The sequence below is a fragment of the Amblyomma maculatum genome, chromosome 2, assembly GCF_055883805.1.
Source record: "Amblyomma maculatum isolate TAMU_Amacu chromosome 2, ASM5588380v1, whole genome shotgun sequence".
Lineage (NCBI taxonomy): Eukaryota > Metazoa > Arthropoda > Arachnida > Ixodida > Ixodidae > Amblyomma > Amblyomma maculatum.
The window spans coordinates 57,945,524-57,968,928 of record NC_139345.1 but is presented as its reverse complement, the minus strand read 5'-3'; the positions used below and the strand labels follow the sequence as shown (position 1 = coordinate 57,968,928).

Genomic DNA, 23,405 nt, shown 5'->3' with positions numbered 1-23,405 from the left:
CCCAGATAGCGCCTGCTCACAAGTAGCAACATTTACGCAACGGGTGTAAGCCGTACGTATACCTATCTATTTTCCGTCTAATTCAAATAGTAGAACCGTAGTGGCCTCGCTTGCATTTCTAGCGCTTTTAAGTTCCTTCCCGACATTACATTGAAAAGGCTTCACGTACAGTTAGGTTTTCGGTTCGAATTAGAGAACCTGGCCGTTAGCGTAATAGTTTTCAGAAATTTGAAAATGCGGTTAACCTCGGCGCAGCGGCCTAGGAAATTTAGATCGTCCCGCCCGCTTTTCAAATACGACGTGGCTGTGTGATATTTGGTTTGGTTTGATGTATAGAGATTATTAGCCCAAAGCGACTGAGGTTATGAAGGAAGCCGTAGTGTCGGGCTCCGTAAATATCTACCACACAGGGTTCTTAACTTGCATTCGCATCGCACGGTGCATAGACGCCTTGCTTTACACCTCTAGTGAAAAATTAAAAGGTCTCTTAGATGTCTTTTAAGAGGAGAATGACGAAAGCCTACTCTTCCTCTCTTATAATTTGCCTGTTGTTGTTGTTGTTGTGGCTGTAAGAAGAAGGAAAAGAAAATGCACAGGCCTGCTTGTTGTTGTTGTGGCTGTAGGAAGAAGGAAAAGAAAATGCACGGGCCTGCTACTGGCTCTGTAGCTGAGCCACCTCCGCTGTCTCGTGCGGAGGGTACGTCACTGAAATGAGGGTACGTCACTGAAACGCACGTGCCAGCCCAGGCACCTCAAACCATCGACCCATTGGTAGTGTGTTGGTAATGTCAGGCTAGGCCATACACTGGATCAGTACGCTGCCTATATATACTCTTCAATATTGGACAAATAGAGTGCCTGCGATGTGGCCGCATCTGTACCGGTCACTGGCTCGCCTGCGATTGAGTGGTCATTGCTGCTCTTCGCTTCCGAGAGGCAAACCATATGGCCTGAAGTCCTTTAACCAAACTACAAATTTGTCAGAAGGCGCGTTCAATGAAATCTGATTGTGGCGGCTAGACTACTGCAACAATTTATCGTCGTATACTTCAGTAATCAGGACGCCGTGCGTAGCTTTATTAGTGACGCAAGTCGATTTAGCGTTGGAAAGAAGATTACTCCAGCCTAATGGAAGGGATTTTATTTCGTGTAGTAATTCCTGGGTGCCGATGGCGCAAGCGATTCGAGCCTTAAATTAGAGAGCATGTCTCATCACTTCAATCGATTTGCTCCCAAGAGCAGCAGATAGCTTCTTTTTAATTCCTCTAACCATTCTTGTATTCTTAGAGCTCAGCAGAAGCTCATCGTCCACGGATCCTCTCAGCACGCATGCCGTGACACTATCACCGCTTATAGGGCTGTCGCAATACGACACTTAGTTTTTGCGCACAGAGCGCAGACTGGGGGCCGTCTTCATGCTTTTAGCGTCTCCGAATGGCGGACCGGAGAAACTCAGCGTGTGTGGTTGCAGCGGTTAGCCGCGATTTCAGCGTCGTCGGTAACGGTAAAATGGCAAAGAGCCAGCGATTCCGACGAGAAAGCACTCTTCTTAATAAGCTTCCATTCTTAGCAATCTTCACATTTTAAGCATCAGAACGCGTACAACTTTATCGCCACTGAAAATGAGCGTAATATGTGAGGACATCAGCGGATGTTTTTTAGTGTGTCGCACAAGAATGGCTTTGAGACGACGCAAGATCAAAATATTTCTGCTTGTTGCGGCGGCAGTCTGTGCTCACTGCGTACGCAGCCTGACAGGTGGAGCATGGAGACCAGGCGGCACAAAACAAAAAGCAACAATTGCTGCGACGGTCATTTTCGAAAGGTGTAACTTTACTAAACTCAGAACAGAAATGACAACTGGATGCGCTGTTCTGGGATGCCATTCCATTATCCGTGTCTCCTCGACTTGAACGACTAGTGAATGCTGTTAGCTCCGTAGCTCCTCCTGAAACTCTAATGATCGTGATGTGGACATGTTATTAATAATTCTTAGTGATAAGGGGAACATTATCCGATTAGTAACCCAGAGAGAAACGAAAGTGCGTGCGCCCGGGCCCACCTGGATGCGCGCGCGTGTGTGCGTGCGTTTGTGTCGGTGTTTGTGATGTAGAGTTGGCAATATTCGCAGGTATGAATCAAGTCGAAAATTTTGTGCAACACTTTCTAATAATATATGGGGTGCAAACAAGCTTACTTTGTTTTTTGAAGCTACCTAAAGCGACTCAGCTTCTCAGCAGACGGCTTACTTCCACAGTAACAAAACATTGGAAAAGAAGAGGGAGGAAAAGCACGTTATGACGTATCTACTCCCTAGCGCAGGGTAGCCAACCGGAAGTCTTTCTGGTTAACAACCCTGCCTTCTCTTCTCCTCCTTGTCTGTCTATTTGTATAGCAAGGGTTAAAGAAGGTTTAGCTGACATCTGAAAACAGCGAATACGAATTTTATTAATTATTGTTTTCCTTGAGAGAGCATCAATGATGTTTCATCAATTCGCTGACTCGGCCCAGATGTCAATCACTCGAACTCGTGCAGGAAAAATGTAACGCAAAGGTTCTGCAGCGCTTCACGCGAACTCTCAACGCTGACACTGCGTCATGCTCTTCAAACACTGACTTCCATGGGGCAATAGCAGCCGACTCGGCAGCTACCGATGCGCGGGCCATCACGGTGGTGTCAACGCATGACGTCAGACGCGCAAACACCGTCGCCACGACGGCGCGAAATGTGGTGTCAGTGCTGACGTCTGAGACGGCATCAAATAAGCGACACGCATGAAAAAATAAGAAATACTGATGGTGTCTTCTTTATCGAAAAGAATGAGCTCTCACATGCAGTGTAGTCAACAAGGAAAGAGTACGAGAAAATGGGAGAGGCGATGGGAAGATAGGGGTGGACAACGTGCCATTAACAACACTTCTAAATCCCCGTCTCGCAAGTGCCATTGTGCAAGATTCGTCGCTTTTCTTTCTTTTCTTTTTTTTTCGCAGTCGAATGCAAGGCGTGCCTTTCGAGATTGCTGCCGATTCGTAGCCGCAAAAATGTCAGTGAGGCGGCGTGATTTGTTTCTCGCGTGCGGTCGAGCGAAAACGGGATTGGGATAGGCGCCGTGCGGCGCCGGTCTTGTGTGTATGCGGAGACTTCTTGGTTCGGGGCCTCGCTTGCAATCAGGCAAAACTTTGGCTCGACATCGGGTTGGAGACGTCGAGCTCGCTGATATCCTATAGGCAGCAAGACACTTTAGAAACGACCGTTGTGTGAGCTCAACTGCCAATTTCGGTTTATTTCGGAATTTAAAAAATCGCTCTTACTGTATGGCGGGAGCCTCCCTCTGTTGCGGCTGCAAATTTCGCTTTGTATACAGTTTCCCTTCTTACGATTACTACGGCGTTGGAGAGATACACTTGATTGCCTGCAGCGCTATGCATTTTAATATTTTTTTCTTCGCCATCGCTTCTCCTCCTCCTCCGTACAGATAAGTACCCATATCGGAACTGGGCAGTACAATGTGCGTGAATGCTAATAAAGTCAGTTCTATTACTGAAAGACGCGAAAAAAAATTGGCAATACGGTGAGATTGCCTTCAAGGTATTACAAAATTCAGTGCTGACAAAAACAGTATAGCTTCGAAGAATAACATGCAAAATAACTCAAAGCAGCAATACAGTCGCGAGGAAGCGTCCACTTACTGACACCCTTTCTAACTGGCGCCACTCTCTTGAGGATGTCAGCAATGACGTCCTAGGCGAGAACGGCAAAAGTTTAATGCTATTGCAAGAGAGAGAGAGAGAGAGAGAGAGAGAGAGAGAGAGAGAGAGAGAGAGATGGATGAATGGAAGGCGAGCATTCCGAAATGGAACTCCAACGTTCCAGAATATAACGCTTGTAGCGATAATGAGTTACCAGTCTTGCGATTAATACGCAATACGGTGTGGAAGTTGCAGCAGTGTTTTTCTAAAAACGATGGCATGTCGGTCATTCTTTCTATGTTCTGCACTGCATCCACATACGCCATGTTGCTTCGGTGCTGCCACCCAAATAATTACGCACCACGGGCTCCTGTGAGAAAAGGCTTCGCACTGTCTTCCTCGTTCGAATTGCGTGCAGTTTTTTTTTTTATGCATGCTCAGAACTCCACAAGCTGGTTCAAGGCATCTCATGCGAGTACCTCTGCACAGTCTCGCAATTCCTATCACGCAGGATACACGGGAAAACGACAGGTGCGGATTCAACGCAATCTTCCGAACAGTTATTTCTTTTTCACTTGCACAGCACGAGAACGCGCAGGAGGATTTAGAAAAATGTGATTGAAGTGGTTTGGAACACATTTTCTTGTTGGTATTTGTTGTCTAGCACAGCGCTTGCTACAAACAAACTATCTTTACTCCCACATCTTGCACAGCGGTCGTTTGCAGTTAGAGTTAAAATTGAAGCGCCGAGGAGTGGTAGAACTTTGAGCATTTAAGCATTCGCTAATTGCTACCCTCCCTTGGAATCTAACGAAGATCTATAACGTCAATACATTACCGGCTTTGAAATGTTTCTTTTTTTTTTCTGCGTCCATCTTTGCTTCTGAAACGTTTCTTACTACTGGCTTTAGTAGTAGTTTCAGCGAAAACTTTAAAAAACTCTTGATTTCGACGTATCTATGTAAAGTGACTGCTTCTGCAATGCGTTGAAGCCTGATGTTTCTCTCTAAATAGCTGTTGAGGATAAACTTGATGTAGTTGGCCTGTATAGAGAATATACCGCTTCCTAGTGACACAGACACAGTTTTTTTTTTCAAAAACGAAACTATTCTAAGCCACTAAAATCGACAAAAGAAAAGATACCATAGTGTCGCCATCACCGGCTAATCTCACCAGTAAAATTCGCGCGTCAAAGTCGACTCCTAAGCAGGGATCTCGGCGGCTACGCACACCACCGATCGTTTAAAAACAACCAGGCAACTTTCATTATTCGGTAAAGACGTCACGAGTGTGAATCAGATGGTGCGAAAGTGCTTATGTCGATAAGTGCGCTTTTTTCTGAAGGAAAAATATGAAGCAGAAAAAGAGATATAATCAGGTTTTCGAGAGAGCAATATTTGGCTGACTTTCACTTCAAAGACTCGTCGTCTCTTAACTGGCGAGTAGTTGATCGCGTTATTCAGCGCACTCGATTTTTTATGCCAATGAAATTTCGAGCGGTGGGGACTGCTCATGCGCAGGGACGTTCTATGTGTGAAGACTAAAGCACACAAGAAAATAACCGGTTTTAATCTGTCAGTTTCAGGCCTAAACGCATGCATTCTTGGCACCTATCTGTGCGGATTGCCAGCCTGAAGGCGTACTTTTACAGGATTCAGTCAGTGGTTTTGATGAAATATTTATACGAACACCAGCGAGCTTTCAGGGCCTCCGCAGTCGCTCTAAATGCGTATATGGTTAGATCGGAGGTGTAGAACAGCGAGAATAATTCGATGCACTACAAGGACGCGAGATCGAATCCCGGCCTCGGCGGCAGCTTTTCGCTGGAGGCGAAAAGCAAGGCGCCCGTGTGCTGTACGATGTCAGTGCACGTTAAAGAACCCCAGGTGGTCACCTGGGGTTCGAAAAAGAACCCCAGGTGGCCGGAGTCCTCCACTACGGCGTCTCTCATAGCCTGAGTCGCTTTGGGACGTTAAACCCCACAAACCAACCAACAAGCGGTTAATTCAAGATATGCATAGGAACTCCGATAGAAGGAAAGGGGTGGAGGTATGAATAAGAAGCGATGGATCTCCTTCATGCTTCGTGAAGTGCTGTATGAATGAATGGAAAACTGACACTGGGGAGAGAGAGATGTGTGGGCGGAGTCTAGCTCGTGACGTTTACCGTTGCTATCCTTGCTCTTGCTACAAGCGCCCTTTGGTCTTTGAGTCTCCAAGCTTCCAAACTCCCAAGGCAGCCTCCTCCCAGCCCCCAATAGTTGGGGCAGGTCTACAGTATGTAAGTCACGCCTGGCTTCTTCTCGTACAGTTTGTATTTGGGGAGGATACAGGGTGTATTAGAGTTCGTTACTAAGGCGAATTACACGCCCTCGCCTATTGCCAATGATTTGCAGAACATTTCTCCTGTGTCTGTTGATGCGCTACACTACGCCCCAATGGATGATTGATCACACCCACTTGTTGTTGACTGTGCGAAATTTTGCAGCAATATGAGCAGTGACGTAGCAGGCTCTAAACAAACCACGTACGGCTGAGGCGATCATATCGTCAAGAGGCAGTAGAGAGATTCAGCTTGCCGGAGACGTACTAGCGTATACGTATACCGGTATGACGGACCCCTCCTGCGCATGCTCATTGACAGGGGTGAGGGAAATCACGGCAGCTGCTCCTGTGTAAGGTGGTTCCGATAACCCGGTGTACTTCTACGCTAATAGGTCTCCGGCAAGCTAAACGTATGCAGTGTCAATGTCTGGTGCACACGAATCTTCAACTTTTTCCTGATAACATTATTGCCCAGGAATTAGACCTGTAATAGTCTTAAACCTTTTTTTTTATTGCAGATGCCAGAAGAAAAAAAAAAAAGCTCACTGTTAACTGGAATGGATACTTCAAATGCACGTGCACATACTTTATGCATAGCTTAGTACTATTTGTTGCCGTTAGGCCGCGCCTGTGGTAGAATGTCTACGGTATCCGTCTATCTTGCGCCACGGAGCCTCACCTGTTCTCTTGACGAGACTAAACATTTCGTAACCGCTGAGTGGCGAATGAACAGCACATTGAGCACTCAACTCGTGCAGGCAGTTCGTGCGGTTGGCGCCCAACAGTTCGCCGAACTAAAGCGACGCGCTGCAGCGGCACTCACTGTTCCGCCCTTTACAATCCAACCCCGACCCTAATAGCATCTTCCCTCCAGTCGCCGACTGGAACACCGCATCTCGTCGAATTCATTAGGATACTTTGAGGCAGGGAAATTAGAAGGAAACACGGGGCTGCGTAAAAGCCCGACATGTTCACCAGCAGTGCATGCCCTGAACGCGTGTACCCCCCCCCCCCCCCCCCCTTTCTCTGGGCCCTCTCTTGCATACCGAACCGCGTAACGACCTCTGGCTCAATCGGAGAGAAGGAAAGGGGGAGGGGGGGGGGGGAGTGATCCTTCCTTTCGTCAGCGCTCCTAATGCGATGCATGCGAAGGCTTTCTTTGTCATGCACGTTCTCGTACCAGCTGCTCGCAAGGCTGGGATCGTAAACCAGGCATGTGGCTGCAGAGCTGGGGATCCGGTCGTAACACGGAGACCCCGCGTCCTTTTCCAGACGGCCGTTTTCCACTGCGTTCTCTTTTGTACTTTATTTCTACGTCCCTATAAGCTCGCGTCTCTGCGCACTGCGGCGATGCAGTTAGATGCGGCATGACAAAAGCTGGAGCGCCGGCAATGTGATTCGAAAAGAAACGGTGGACCTATATGTGCCCATTTAGATGGTCAGCCCATAGATGCCCATAGACTCCCTGCGCTCAGTCCAGTGAAATTGACCGTTTCAATAATGAAAAGAAGGGCTCGAATTATTTATCAGAGCTGTCACTACATGCCCGGATGGCTTTTTCTCGATTCTCTATTGCGGCTTGCCCTAATCGAAAACGCAATTTACCGGCAGCACTGCAGAGGCGAGCTCCAGGTGTTGACACAGTGTTATTGAAAAAAAAAAAAAATATTCGAAACATATGAGAAAAGGAACATACTGCCGGTAGTAAGTACGCCCGTAGTATCAAATTCGGGTTTTCCCGCAGTGTGTAAAAAGAGTACAGTGATGTACGCTCATATTAGGACGCAGTAGAGCTCATTGTCGTTAACTCTATGGGCGTTGTTTGAGACGTTTGTTCGAACAGCTGCAGTATAGACAGAGCGCTCGATAAACTTCATCCGTAATTGATTGATTGAATGTCCTTTATTGATTTAGAAGGCTCATAGCCATGGATGGGGGTAAAGGGGAGTAGATAGAATCTTCATTGTTTAGGTCGTCACTCAAATCACATTGCTCTAACCAGGCCACTAAGCGAGCCATACTTGGCAAATATCTTCTGTGTGTTAGGATCAGTTTCTAGAAGGAAACGGTAGTTCAGGCGGTAAGGTTTGATCTCGGAGCGCTCAGTAGAAAAAGCAGGGCAATCCCAGAGTAGATGAGATATGCCACAATAGTGTTGAAATTTGTACTCTCCTGCTGCATGCACACTGCTGATACCTATCGTACCCTGTTGTGGACACATGTCAGAAGGGGCTAGGAGTACAACTTAGGAACTAGCGTTCTCATTAGTTTCCCCAAAAAACAACGAAATTCGAGATTTCGAGTTCCCGTCTCTCCGCTCGGGCGGCTCGCTACTGCTTAGAGTTTCAGATTCGACTGTGCTGCGCAGAACTGACGACGGAGAAACCGTGTTCGGAGAATGGCCCGGTAATGTTCCCTGTCCGAATACGCCGACGCGTGCGTACCTGCTTGCGAGTCTTTAACCTTACCCGAACCTTTCGGTGATCTCATTAAACTGCGATGCCAATACTCCCCCCCCCCCCCCCCCCCCCTCACCTCCCTTTTTCTCCCTCAATGTGCACGTTTAGTCGAATTCCGTTTTCGTTGTTCATTGAAAAAGGATCGTACCGTTCATTCTTGCACACGATTTCGCCCTGTGGAGCTGTTTCCTTTTTTATTTACTTCAGAAGAACTCAGATGTTGAGCCCAGCGCCACACAGACAAAAGTAGCTGCAACGTTCTTTGCAACAAGAGAGTAATTACTCATTGACATCAATGTAAGCGCAGCCATACGGCTAAAACCTATGTGGGATCTGACTAATAATTTACTATAACCACTCAGCGTATAATAGGAGTTATGTGAGCTCTTTCTGAATTCAGCCTCTAAACTCGCACTCAGGGGCTGTGGGAAAGTAAAATGGTTGAATTAGATATCATGAAAGTGACCTCCTTATTGACTCGACTTGAATAAGTATCTTAAATCTAAAATAAAGAATAATATAGCTCAGACGAACTTTGTTTCTCAGATGGAAACACGAAACTGTTTCCTCAGAGTTAAATTATATTACTTCCTATTGGTATCCAGTGATAACCGGCTCGCGGCCTCTATCACACTCGAGTGAGCGGTCGGGCCCCCCAAGTCGTCGTTAGCAGCCTCAGCGCGCCGGCACAAACGGAAGCACACCTTGGTTTGTGTAGCCAAGATATCAACAGTGCAATAAATTTCGCAGCGCTTTCTCCCACTTTGAGGCGACGCGCAGGGCGCGTGCCTGCGAAGTGTTGTCTTCGAGCGTGTTTTCGTTCCCACCTGGCCTTTAAGTGGCGAAAAGTTTACATCTCAGAGGAAAGGCATGGTGTCGACAACATGTTGTTCGCAGGCGCGTTCTCGCTGCTATTTTGGGCGCCTGGCGTTCAGCGAAGGAATACAAAGAAGCCGGACTTACTTAGTTCAAGCACTTAGCGTAACCGCTATCAAGAATTACATGTAGGACGCGCCGAGAGCTGCGGAGTTTGAACGAATGCAACATAATTCGACAAAATTTCGTCGCATTTCCTAGCCCCATGAGGGCACTGCGACGGGCCAACTCTTACATGCAGTGAATCACTTCTAGCGTGATGATGGGAGCACCTGTTGTAACCTTTCGAAAACATGTCGACGGTGAAGGGAAGGCTAAGTTACAGGGAAGAAATGAAAGATTCGTTGATCGCCATGCCTTCTCGTCGGCGTCGTTGTTGTTGTGGCTGTAGGAAGAAGGAAAAGAAAGTGCACGGGCCTGCTACTGGCTCTGTAGCTGAGCCACCTCCGCTGCAGAGAAGAAAGAAAAAGAAGAGGTAGAGAAATACGCATGTCGCAACAGCCGTCGTCCACCATCTAAGCGGTGGCGGGCGCAATGACGGTGTACAACAGATACAAATTCGGTGGCTGGCTAGCCCCCGCCGCAAGCGGCGTTGACCTACCGTCCCAGCCCCGTAGGGCCAGGAACTGCCACCCTTCACCCCTTCTCGTCGCGTTCACATAAAGGGGGCTGTTTAGTGGACATGAGTGCTCGCAGGCTCTACCATTGAGCTTCCGGCGAATGCCTTCCTTGTGAAAATTCATCCACAAGTGATCGGGTCAAACTCAACTTCGTTGTCAATGAATTCTGCACTGCTAATCATTCGGCACACGCCGCTTGAAGTCTTTACGGCAGCTTGGAAAAACAATCACGTAATTCAACAAGATATCACTATGAAGGTGTAGAGAATACACCTTGTTGTATTATACTGTGCATGCTTCATTTACTTAAGAAGAGCAAGTACGGCATTTCTTGCACACATTCTTAGCATCGTACGGCAAGTGATAGGAGAACGACGCGTCCCAGCTGTCTACGTGATGTCCTGTCTCAACATCGTCTCGCTCAAGCTGTGCAACTACAAATTGCCATTATCACTTCAGCAAGCAAATGCTAGCAGATGGCTTCCAGGCTGGGAATGGTCATGGATATAAAGTATAAGAAAAGTATGAACAATTCACTCGTTGAAAATGATTGAGCATGCCACCACACAGCTTGAAGCAGTAAGATACTGGGAAGCAATGCACGACTGTGCATAGCACTATAGCACACTCCCTATAGGAACCAGGTGGCCGGAACGTTTCTTCATGCCAAAGCATCAGCGCTGCGAATGCGTTTCTTCTTTTATTTATTTAGAATGAAACACAACCCATACTGAAGATCTCAACATGGCTGCAGATTTAACACTATATGAAAACGAAGCCTGCAGTCTGTAAAAGCAATTGTTGAGTCGCTCATACACCGGTTGAAGCAGTACATTACAGCCTCTTCCGAATTTCTACGGCACCATTCATGAGAGGGCACTAGACGTCAACAGCGTGACAGTAAGCACACTGCGCGTCGTTAAGTGCTGAATCGGACTCTGCGAATCTTTGCAAATTCTTTTTCTTGCGTCTCCAGATAAAAGTGAACACTTTAAAAGTAAACTCAAGGTGCGTCGAGACCTCTGCACCGTATACCCATGATTGGACCTATGTGGGCAATCTTCGGTTCAGAACAAGCAAGCAAGTGCATGACAGTGGCCCATACAACCGGCCGTGCTCTCTGTCAATCATGTCAAAAAGCACTAGGAAAAAAAAAAAAAAAAGGCCAGTGGAAGGGGGAGAATAAACGACGGCCTTCTTTCGCTTCGCAGGCTGACTGAGCTCGGACTCCAAGAACTCGACAGAGTAAACTAGTCCTCAAGTAATGAATGAAATGTAATCGCTGTGGTTGATCATTATTTCGGGCTAAATATTTTGTTCCCTCACCGCGTTTTCAGACGTATAATCAACCGGCCTTACGGCTGTCTCTGATCACTGCTGGGAATTGATGGCTGCGGGCGTGTGGGTGTGATGGGTGAGCGGTTCTATGGCGTCTCCCCCCTATTTCCAGAAATTGCCATTGCTCTCCATGATATCTTTTTCTACTTTTCTCGCAACACGCAATGAGGAACGATTCGTAGAAAGGCGGGCAGGTAAAGAAAGAGGAGATTGTTGTTTTCAGAATCGTGGATAAGACTTTTCTGGGTTTACGTTGAGTTTCTTGGGTTTATTTTTCGTGTTGAGTGTAAGGAACAACGATGCTTCTTTGCTAAAATACGCCGTTGTTCCAGCGTGCGCACCATTAAAATGCCTGCGTCCGTTTCTCCCCTGTAATTCTGCCTCGAGTTACGGGAATCTCACCGACTGATCTGTACGAAGAGGTTTTCAAGTGCGCGAGGTTTTTCTGTATTTGCTCTTTTGTCGTTTCTCGCCTTACTTTGAAACGTGACGGACTTTGGCGCATTGCTGGTGCAATTCTGAGAGGTTTTAAGTGTCACTCGTCTACGTACAAAATTTATTGGACGGAATAATTTCCGGCAACGACCTTTTTTGTCGACTATATTACCGAAATGCTTCATGCACGCAAAGCCTCTGCTAGCGCAAAGCAAGCAAGAGTTTTCTCAGAGCATTGCGCGTTTCAAAACCGTTCCCATTTCCGGACCGAAAGAAAGCCTCCACGATTCCTCCACTAAGATGAGTGTAGACTTCACAAGGAAGAAAGCGGGTACGACTTCACGGGGATAGTTTTAAACCCCGGTAGGTTCATTACGTTATACGATTTTAAGAATATTATTCAGTGAATCGTAGTTGTAATATTATCTTTTTGCTCTGCGGGGCAGTTGCCAGCTGTCAAGCGTTCGAGGCATCTCCAGTCGCCATATATCGCGAATGAGAACTAACTGCTCACCTGAGATTGCTACGGGACTAGTTTGGTATAGGATGGCTGCAGTAACCATAAACGCACTGCAAGTCAGTGCAATTTCGCTGATCTCACATCCTGTGATCAAGAGGCGAATAGGTCTCAATAGAAACGCAATGACTATGTGGAAACAGAATATATTTTTAAATTATATAAGCAATATTTATTGAGTCACGGCATCAATGGGGTATGTGATGAAGGACGAAGTAATGGTTAAATAAATGCAGAAAGGTTGACTGATTTTGTGATCAGGAAAATACAACACATGGTCAAGGTTTCAACGCACTGCCATTTCAAAACTTTGCTCAATGCTTACCGCCATTGACTAATGCCGCACGAAAAACGAAAGAGGTTAGCTGCATCTGAATGCTTGAGATTATGAGGACATAAGAAATTTAGTAAACGTAGAGCTCCCTCCCTGCTCCCTCCTCTCTTTCCCTCGACATATTGCCCTTGTTTCCATCAAAACACGCACTTCTGTTTTGAGCGTAGTGCTTATATGTTGATGAACAGGTACTGCTACTGATACCAGTTTACCTTCGGGCCCTCTGGAATTCGCGTCAAATGACAAGGTAGCTGACATCTGCACTTTGTGCAGGCTGGCTATCATTACCTTACATCGAGGGCAAGGATTTGCCCCGAGGAAATTGTTATTCCAGCAAAAGGTGTGTGAGCGTCAGTAGTCTAAAACATTAGCTGTGAATGCGATAGAACACTTGTAGCAATCAATGACATATGCGCTCGACTACTGTTCCCAAGAATGCGGGATCGAATCCCGGCCACGGCGGCCGCTTTTCGATGGTGGCAAAAAGCAAGGCGCCCGTGTGCTGTGCGATGTAAGTGCTCGTTTAAGAACCTAAGGTGGTCGAAATTTCCGGAGTTCTCCACTACGGCGTCTCTCATAGCCTGAGTCGCTTTGGGACGTTAAACTTCACAAACCAAGCCAACCAATTAATGACATGACTCAGACGTAGCCTGCAGTGCACTTCTTTTCTTTGCCCACAGCTCACTGAGCATACCTGTAGACGCAGTACAATCGCTCACACCGTTTTACCTTGGGTTCCATAGGAAGGCCAGCATAACGATGACTTGCCAGCAAGCCTTGGTACTACACTGTTACCTTTTAGGACATGGATCAATAGCTAAATTGGCATCGCAATTCGTTGCTTCCCTAACGACTCGCGTGTATTTTGGGCACGCCATTGTGTAGCTCTACTGCGGTGATTGCAGCGTGGTCAACGTGTTGCGAAACGACCAACGATCGCAGGTAAAACGATCCGCTCTTATAGTTTATTCCTAGCTACGACAAAACGCTATGGCCACTTTGTTTTCTTTAGTCAAGATTTGTTGCCAGTCTTGTTTGCCCTGCTTTTGATGGGTGCTATGCCGGTGTTGGAGCCTTCGACATCCCCCTGCCTTTAAGCTCCTTTGTTGTCATAGATGAAGAAGCAAAACGAATGAAAGTTCTCTATGGTGAGTGAGACCGCGCAGAGGGAGGCTCTACGCGTTCGGAATAAAAATGCATGTGATAGCGCCCGTCCTAGCGCCACGTCAGCAGAAAGCTGACGCGTGCGTCTCTACCAGTACAGCGCATCGAAAAACCAGCCCTTAGGTGTCGTGGCTAAATCTGTTCGCAGTGGATCAATATATCTACCGCGGGAGAACAAAACCACTGCAAATGGGACTTTGAATCGTCCCACTCGATATGTTCGCCACCGAGACATGTTTTCACAAAAAAATAGTTTTCGACGTCATTGATACTTTTATTTTCTGGCAAATGCCGCTCGTGCAATCGCTGTGGTTTGGAGGTGTATTAATAGTACATTTATGTCAGGAAAAGGAATAAACATTGTGGGTTTTGTTCGGTACGTTCCGTTTGTTCCGTGTACTCCGATCGTTCTTTGTTCCTGCGAGCCCTTTCGCCGACGTCATCGATTTGTCTGTACGCACACGGGATGTGACAACTTAGCTCATGCCCTAGATGATCTTCTTCCCCATGTGGCTGAATTTATAAATAGTTTTCTTTTACCAGCCACAGCTATATCGGCTGAGTAGCTATACAGCAATAAATTGCCGAGCAGTAAATTTCGCAAGATCCATCTGGCTGTGGCGGTCACACTTCATTTGAGGTGAAGTAGTATTAGTAAGCTCCAAAACTATTATCTTGGCTCGCGCTGAAGAACGCGACATGGCCGAAAATAATCGAAGCGCACAATCACAAAGGCACGAATTGCAGCTGAAACCATTTCTTTAGCACGTATCAATCAGTCACTCGGTCGGTCGGTCGGTCGGTCGGTCGGTCGGTCGGTCGGTCGGTCGGTCGGTCGGTCGGTCGGTCGGTCGGTCGGTCGGTCGGTCGGTCGGTCGGTCGGTCGGTCGGTCGGTCGGTCGGTCGGTCGGTCGGTCGGTCGGTCGGTCGGTCGGTCGGTCGGTCGGTCGGTCGGTCGGTCGGTCGGTCGGTCGGTCGGTCGGTCGGTCGGTCGGTCGGTCGGTCGGTCGGTCGGTCGGTCGGTCGGTCGGTCGGTCGGTCGGTCGGTCGGTCGGTCGGTCGGTCGGTCGGTCGGTCGGTCGGTCGGTCGGTCGGTCGGTCGGTCGGTCGGTCGGTCGGTCGGTCGGTCGGTCGGTCGGTCGGTCGGTCGGTCGGTCGGTCGGTCGGTCGGTCGGTCGGTCGGTCGGTCGGTCGGTCGGTCGGTCGGTCGGTCGGTCGGTCGGTCGGTCGGTCGGTCGGTCGGTCGGTCGGTCGGTCGGTCGGTCGGTCGGTCGGTCGGTCGGTCGGTCGGTCGGTCGGTCGGTCGGTCGGTCGGTCGGTCGGTCGGTCGGTCGGTCGGTCGGTCGGTCGGTCGGTCGGTCGGTCGGTCGGTCGGTCGGTCGGTCGGTCGGTCGGTCGGTCGGTCGGTCGGTCGGTCGGTCGGTCGGTCGGTCGGTCGGTCGGTCGGTCGGTCGGTCGGTCGGTCGGTCGGTCGGTCGGTCGGTCGGTCGGTCGGTCGGTCGGTCGGTCGGTCGGTCGGTCGGTCGGTCGGTCGGTCGGTCGGTCGGTCGGTCGGTCGGTCGGTCGGTCGGTCGGTCGGTCGGTCAAACGCGAATGTGAGTGACTTTCAACTAAGGTGGTAGAAATTTCCGGAGCCCTCCACTACGGCGTCCATCGGCTAGTTGCAGTATGAAGAGTAGTGCTCACGCTCAAAAGATTATGCTGTCGAGGCTGGTACTCAGTACCAAAGGCCTGCTCCTGCTGTAATGTAACGTTCTAACATAGAGATTTGAGCTAGTTGGTTCATCTTCGATCAGTAATTATCAGTGATTGTGAACTGTCATATTTGGATCCATAGCTGTATGTTTTGGTTTCTTTGTTGGGAAGGGATAGCGCATGCGCTTCTGGTTGTCATGTGAGAATATATTTCCTTGTATGTTTCATCAAACGTTCAATTGTTAGTCCGAGCGCTTGTCTTGTCTCTTCTTGTTCCTCGTCCCCTGTCGCAGCGCCGGTAAAATATCGAATGCAACGTTCATAGCGCAACCAGTAAGTAGTATTAGAAAAGTGTGGTTACAGAATAAGGGGAGAAGCAACAGACAATCAGTGTTTTCACGAGACTGTCGAGCTGTCACACGTGTGCGGTTGCGGAATTCTAGTTGTTCTCATGGGTTCTTGGACTTCCACGTGATCGTGAGCCTTTCTACCGTGAGTAGTGTGATGACCGGTAATGTGTGTCAGCCCCATATTGTGACCTGGGAGCCACAACAGACGCCTTTTTTAGAGTTTAAGTTTGACTACTACTCGAGGTGTAAATTAAGACTGATAAATTGGTTGATATGAAAGGAAATGCGCGGGTTGGTTGTGAGGGCGGCTGCTCCCGGCCTTCCAGGTCCGGGGTCTTAGCGGCGGAGGCTCCTTTCCCCCCGGTATGTCTGTATTGATTGAATGTCCTTTATTGAATGGGAAGGCTCATGGCCATGGATGGGGATAAAGGGGAGTAGACATAATCTTCATTGTTTAGGTCGTCACTCGAATCACATTGCTCTAACCAGGCCACTAAGCGAGCCATACTTGGCAAATATAATCTGTGTGTTTGCATCAGTTTCTAGAAGGGAACGGTAGTTCAGGCGGTAGGGTTCGATCTCGGGGCGTCCAGTAGAAAAAGCAGGGCATTCCCAAAGTAAATGAGATATGCCGCCGCAGGTTAGAGTCGTACAGTGGGGGCACGTAATCATTTTCTCCTTATACTGACGCCAGCGGACCATAATACGTGGCGTGTAAGCCGCATGGGCGATGAGCTTATTCAAAAAGACTTCTTGACTTCGGGTGAGGTGGGTTCTTCTCGTAAAAGGTGGGTCTGGTGTGGCCACCTGCATGCGATGCTGACTGAGGCTACGAAGACTGGTCCGAGTATAGTGCATAAGGGCAAGAGAAGGGGTGAGTTGCCCGCCCAAGGTCGAATAAGGATGAAGCAAGGGGGGTGGGGAAGTAAATGTGGACATCCCACCTGCCAAGGCAGCCGCGGCGTGTGCCGCCGCATTGCCCCCTGATTCGTCCGAGTGACCTGGGGTCCAGTGAATAGCGACAGTTCTGGTCGCGAGTTGGTGGCGTTTAAGGAGGCGCTGTATAGCCGTAGCTGTTGCATCTTGTGAACCCGGAGTAGCGATGTATCTGTTGTTTCTGCCGTCATTGTACCCAACATTTCAAGAACCACCTTCTTGATGGCACCCTCCGCCTCTTCGGTGGCGGATGACGGCTGTTGCGACGTGCGTCCTCTTTCCTTGGCACTGCGAATGAACTTTTATTGTTTCTTGACTTTCTTCAGATTTTCTCGTTGCAACCACTGGCTTTTTTGCGACACGGGGCCTTTAACGCTATTGAATTAGAAAGTCGTAGATGAAAAGGTGGTGTTTACAACCATGGCTTCTCTCACAGCTTTCGCTCGTATCACTAGGTTTAAAGCCCCCACAGGTTTTACATTGAAGCTGTATACCTCTCCCATCCAAGAAAACTTTTATGTGTTGTAAGAAAAAAATGCCAGGGCTTGGGGGTTTGGGAGGGGGGGGAGGAGGGGAACATTCGGATCAAAGTTGTTTAATCGTTGGCCACCCGAGGTTTGGACACAAAATTGCTTGTCGAGTCGAGCTTTATCATGTATGAGGGAGTCGAGTACCGACGACCTCTGGTCATTGTCGTTGGGGCTGTATAGGAAGAAGGAAAAGAAAATGCACGGGCCTGCTACTGGCTCTGTAGCTGAGCCACCTCCGCTGCCTCGGGCGGACAGAGGAGAAAATAGAGAAGAAAGGAAAAGAAGAGAGAGAGAGAGAGAGAGAGAGAGACGTGAGCCACAACAACAGCCGTCGTCCATCACCGAAGCAGTGGCGGGTGCAATGACGGCCTACAACAGATAACATTTTGTGGCTGTCTAGCCCCGCCGCAAGCGGCGTTCACCTACCGTCCTAGCTCAACACCACCTAGTCTGGGTGGTGTTGCTCAGCTCCTCCGTAGGGCCAGGAACTGCCACCCTTACTCAGATACATGCGCTGGTCATTGAACCTATAACGGGGATGTAACTTCCTAGGATAGTTGCAATCAATAGTTAAATTGCTTTGGAGGAAAGAAAGGCGCATGTATCTGTCACACTTCTCGGTGCACACCTGAACCGTGCTGTAAGGAATGGAAGAAGATGGAATTCGAAGAGAGAGGGGCTGTAATTGAGGGTTCTAGAATTTGCGTCAAAATAGCATGGACGTCGATATAGCCACGGGGACGTGCAAAAAGCGTGGACGTCAGAATGGAAAAAAGTAAAAATGGAGTTAGAACCACCGGATTTATGTCGAATTAGATTATAAACTTGCAATTAAGACTCAATAGTGGTTACAACCACCGAAAACGATATAACTTGGGGTATATACCTCTAGCGTCCAAGGATTTTTTTTTGTGTCGCTGTCGTAAGCAAAAAACGCCACGCCTTCGAAAGGGGTTGATGTCATTCGAAGCCCTCGTGTGAAGTGCGAACGGCCCACGTGTATTTCCTGGTAAAGGTTACGGTTGCGTAGCTCCTAGTAGAAAAGTACCAAACAGCACAGAAATCATGCATTGACGTCACCACGCTTTCATATATAACAGGGAGACCAATCTCGCAACTTATTTAGTTCATTTCAGGCTACCATGGCTCGACCACGGAAAATAAAATCGCCAGAATTTGTAGAGTCATGTATGTGAATTTTCAAGCGATGTCGCGATAGGTATTTGGGTGTCGTTTTAAAGCTTCGCTGTTCAATCACCTTCATTGCGTGGTTTGGAGCCACATTTTTTTCTTTTCCCCCCTGCTACAATTGCAACGACGACAAAGAAATCCGCAGTTAATCATCGTCGTTCTTATCATTTCACGTACCTACCTCGTGGTCCCACATCCTGTCTACGCCTCCCATGAGTTCAATGCTTGCGCAATAATAAAGCCTCTTCCTACAGACTGCCAATCATGTCCTGTGCGAGCTAAAACCTTAGTACTATCTATCTACCTGTTTTAGTTACCTCGTGCTGTTTGGTTTGTACGTGGTAGCCCCTTTCCGTGACAAGGAAATAATTTCTCAGCGTTACCTGACCCACACGTGTCCATTTGCTGTCCCTGATTTCAGCTGTACTAACTCGCATTTGTTCCTGAGCCCCCATCAGGTTTCTTCCTACGGTTTCCCTTTCCATTGCTCACCGCGTTGTCCACAAGCTGATTAAAAGCCTCCAATCAAATCAAATAGGGCAGCTTTAATTTACAGAGCGACCTTCGCTTCCATAAGCGGTGGCTGCAAGCCAGCAGAGGTGGCCAGGCTTCCCTAGTCGAAGAACTTGCGACGAGGGTTCTTCCCGAACAAGATCGCCCTGATCTTCGGCTGCATGCGCTGCGAGATGAGTTCCAGGCGGCTCTCTAGCGTGTTAGACACCAGGATGCGCCCCTTGTTCGTGGCCAGTACCACGCCACCGTAGCAGTTCTCGGGCAGGAAGTTCTTCGTGTCCACAGACATCACGAGATCCTGCTTGGTCCTCTGCTTGAACTGCTTGGCCGCGCCGTCCAGCGCAGACTTCACTAGAGCGACGTCCTTCTTGCGACAAATCACCACCACGTCCTTCTCCAGGGTTATCAGCAGGCCCTGGCGGTTGGAGAATGGACATGTTTGTGTGCATAACACGACGCTTATGTAACGATATAATGTCGGAGTGATAACGCTAAGCGGCCAGTCCACCAGCAAGCCATCAGGCTTGCTTCGTGGATGTATTGTGGGGCACGTATGGCTCTTGTAATGAACAAAAGGCCCTTGTGTTATAGACGATGGACTGACAGCGCCCCGAAGACAAGCGCCAAGTGTTGTACGCCATGACGGATAGTATGAGCATAAGGAATCATGTCGGTTAAAAAGCAAACGCTGCTTATCGTTCTTGCACCGAAAATGTGCAAACCGCGCATATTGGAACTATATCACAAAAAAGAAATGTCACTGCATCCGTATATGGCTACATCTTGTGTCCGGAAGGAAAAAAATTATTACTTATCCACCCAGAGAGATTTTGCAGATACCATGAAACTCCTGCGCTTATATTGTCTACCTGTCATGTTAACTCAGTGGATGCGACGTTCGGCAACAAACCGGAATAATCCGGCTTCAAACCCAACCGCGGCGGCTGCGTTTGGATGGAGCCTCTATCTCTTCACGTGAAGTTTTGAGTCAGGCGTCCACTGAGATGGGAGAGAGAGGCGGCGCCGATACTGTAATACGGGAGCATTCACTAGGTTCGTATTACTGACATGAAGGCATATGAGAAAATGATATTTGAATGTGAGTTTAATATTTATCTGCACATTCTCTTCCCAAAGACCATAGAATTCCGCCACTGTTGGACGAACTGTCGCAATTACTGTCTGTAGACCTGTATGTGTCTCCTGTAACTGCCTGTGAATATTACAGTTCGGGCACCATAGTTCGGGAAAAGCTAGACTTGAGCAATCGCTTCTTTGTCGTTCCGGCATTGTTAACACGCTCAGTGCGCTTTTGTGGGTGGGAAGAGAAAGACGTCAATTGGTGCAAGGTCAGCTGAATATGGAGAATGGGAAAATATTTTGTATCCCAATACGACCAAGTGTGCAATAGTCAACTGTGCTCTGTGAAGCGGGCATGCATTCCAATGATGCAGGCAGATGTATTTCGCAAGCGCGGCAACCTTCATGTGAAAATTACTGTGAAGAATTGCATGCACTGAGCCTGCACTCACGTTAACCCGTTCCCATATTTGTTCGACGATAATCCGCCTGTCAGTGAGCATCTCCTCTGTCGCAGCAATTTGTGGTTAATCACTGAGCGACGGTCGGCAACTCCGTTCTTGCTTCCAATTTCCCAATGAGCCGTAGATAAGCGCATATTCATTTCGGCGCCTTTCACCCATGCCTGGTACAAATTTGTGGCGTTGATAATAGGAATTATATAAACGCAACTCGTAAAATTTGTTTACAGGAAAGGAAAGACGCAGGATCTGTTGCAGGATCTGACACCTGTACCGCGTCGTAAGGGAAGGGGGGAATGAGGAAGTGAAAGCGGAGATAAGTAGGTGCCATAGTGGATGGCTCCGGAATAATTTCGACCACCTAATTATTTCCAACGCGCACTGACATTGCACAGCACACGGACGCCTTTGCGTTTCGTCTACATCGAAACGCGGCCGCCGCAGTCGGGTTAGGGCGTGGGCACTTCGATACAGTCGCTGAGTGACGGCAGTGCATATACCTGGAGGACGAGTTTCTCGAGCAGTGGCTTGTAGCGCTTCTCGCTAGCCGCGAGCTGCGCTAGTCCGGTCTTGGCCTCGGCCAGCACTTTGACCACGTGCTCGTTCATCGCGTTCAGGAGGCGCAGCCGGGCCGCGTTCTTCACGTGCGAGCTCTGGATCTTGCGCAGCCGCTCCACCTGCTTCTGCCGCTTGCCATACGCGTCCATGATGATGATACGCTGTTCCTGGACCAGCCGGCCCTTCTCCGTGTTGAACTCCTCCTCGGCCTTGGCGTCGATCTCTTGCACCTTGGACGTTCGTCGGGAACGCGGTTATGGGGATAGCCATAGCATACAGATATCTCGGTGTCCGTAAGCTTCCAAAAGATTCCTGGCAGATTACTGACTTTTACAGTCGTATACAACTAATGAAGGCCTGCATTGCTGTCGTGTACCACCGCTTACGCGACACAGGACGTTCGTCAAGAACGCGGTTATGATGACAGCCATAATATACAGATATCTCGGTGCCTGTAAGCTTTCAAAATATTCATGGCAGATTCCTGCCTTCTTACGGTCGTATAAATTAATGAATGCCTGCATTCCTGTCGTGTACTATTGCTTCCCTAGTGAAAAACACTGTATGAGTCACAATAACCTCATACAGATTTCTCATACTAACCTCATAAATATCTCATTAATTCTCGTATTTCTCATGCGATGAATGAGTTTAGTATGAGATTATATGAGACTTGTATGAGGTTATTGTGACTCAGGGGTTTTTCACTAGGGACATTACAAACATGCGGAATGGTGCAAGTGATCACCGCTCGCCTCAACAGCATACAGAACCAATGACAGCAACACAATGAAGCATTTATGCTCTCTTATCTTTTGGGGTTCCATGCACGGCAGTTTTCCTGCTCATGGGTTATATGTGAAGCCTCGAGAGACTAGCCATAAATCAGGTGCAACGAAACGAGCACCTAAATACACCGCTTGGAAGCCTTCACTCGTTTCTCCGTTAAGGTAGTAACGTATACACGATGGGCTTTAGAACAACACTGAAATGTTTTCCCGCGTTGCACTGTCCTCACGCGTCCAGAAACAATATAGGGGCCAGCATATAGCTCTGTTCGCATACCTTCTCATTAGCCTCTTGTTCGATGAAGGCCAGCATGTGCTTGATCGGCTTGGAGACGTCGAGGTCGCTGGGGCCAGGTCTTCCAGCCATCTCAGTTAGGACCGCGAGGTGGTTCGGAAACTAAATGCGTCCTTTACGTTTAAAACGCGGCCAATCTGCTGCACCTAGTTGCCTCTGCAGTCGTGCAGTCTTCCGCCTTCTCTTCTTCTTGTGCTGTGGAACGCTTCACTGATCGGTCTGTTGTTGGCCACTTGAAACGTGACATGTACCCACCGAGAGGAATCGACCAAGATGTAGTGGCGTACACAAGAAAATTTCCATAGGCGATTATGGGAAAAAGATTGGCGCAAGGCAAGAATGTAAAAAGAGTAAGACTGGAAGCTCTTCGTCTTCCTTCTAGGTTTATAGTGTGGCCTATTTTGTGTGGACGTGCGACGCCCCCACACGGCTCTTGGTTGGAATCAAGAGAGCAAGGGGAGATATTTATTAGGAAGTATATGGTCATCTTCACTTTTAGAGTAGAAATGTGTTTAACTTAGGATTGCAAACATCGCGAATTGTTAACTGTAACAATCGGGCCCGCGGTGTTACAATGGTATGACGCCCGACTGCTGTGCTGGAGTACCCGGTTTCGATCCCGACCGCCGGCGGCTGTAGGAAGAAGGAAAAGAAAATCCACAGGCCTGCTACTGGCTCTGTGGCTGAGCCACCTCCGCTGCCTCGCCTGATTGATTGATTTATAGGAAGGGAAAGGCGCGGTAACTATCTCACTTGTTTTCTGTGGACACCTCAACCGCACCGTAAGGGAAGGGAGGACGGCTCCGCCTCGTGCGGACAGAAGAGAGAAAGTAGAGAAGAAAGAAAAAGAAGAGAAAGACGCGCGCCGCAACAGTCGTCGTCCGCCACCTAAGCGGTGGCGGGTGCAATGACGGCCTACAACAGATAAAAATTCGGTGACAGGCTAGCTCCCGCCGCAAGCGGCGTTGACCTACCAGTCCCCCGTAGGGCCAGGAACAGCCACCCTTCAAACCTACTACTAAAGGTACTGGTAGATTTGGTTTGACTTGTGAAGTTTGACATCCCAACGTGACCCAGGCTATGAGAGACGCCGTAGTGGAGGAATTGCGATCACATGGGGTTCTTTAACATGCCCTGTCATCGCACAGCACACGGGCGCCTCACTTTTCGCCTTTTTCAACTCCATCGAAAAGCGACCACCGCGGCCGGGATTCGGTCCCGCATCCTCGGGCAAGCAAACGTATCGGTAGC

General features: G+C 48.6%; 2 protein-coding genes across 4 annotated transcripts in view; both read right to left on the bottom strand.

Annotated features, from left to right (window-relative positions):
* The window catches only part of LOC146198723 (uncharacterized), a 321,357-nt gene that overhangs the window by 113,552 nt on the left and 184,400 nt on the right, over positions 1 to 23,405 (bottom strand). The gene's annotated exons all lie outside the window — the stretch shown is intronic.
* LOC146198724 (V-type proton ATPase subunit E-like) lies at positions 19,073 to 22,226 on the bottom strand. The gene is made up of 3 exons (XM_084592634.1): positions 22,137 to 22,226; positions 21,014 to 21,301; positions 19,073 to 19,387 (listed from the first exon to the last, which is right to left on the bottom strand). Exons 1-3 carry the CDS (start codon positions 22,224 to 22,226, stop codon positions 19,073 to 19,075), a joined length of 693 nt encoding a protein of 230 aa, XP_084448760.1.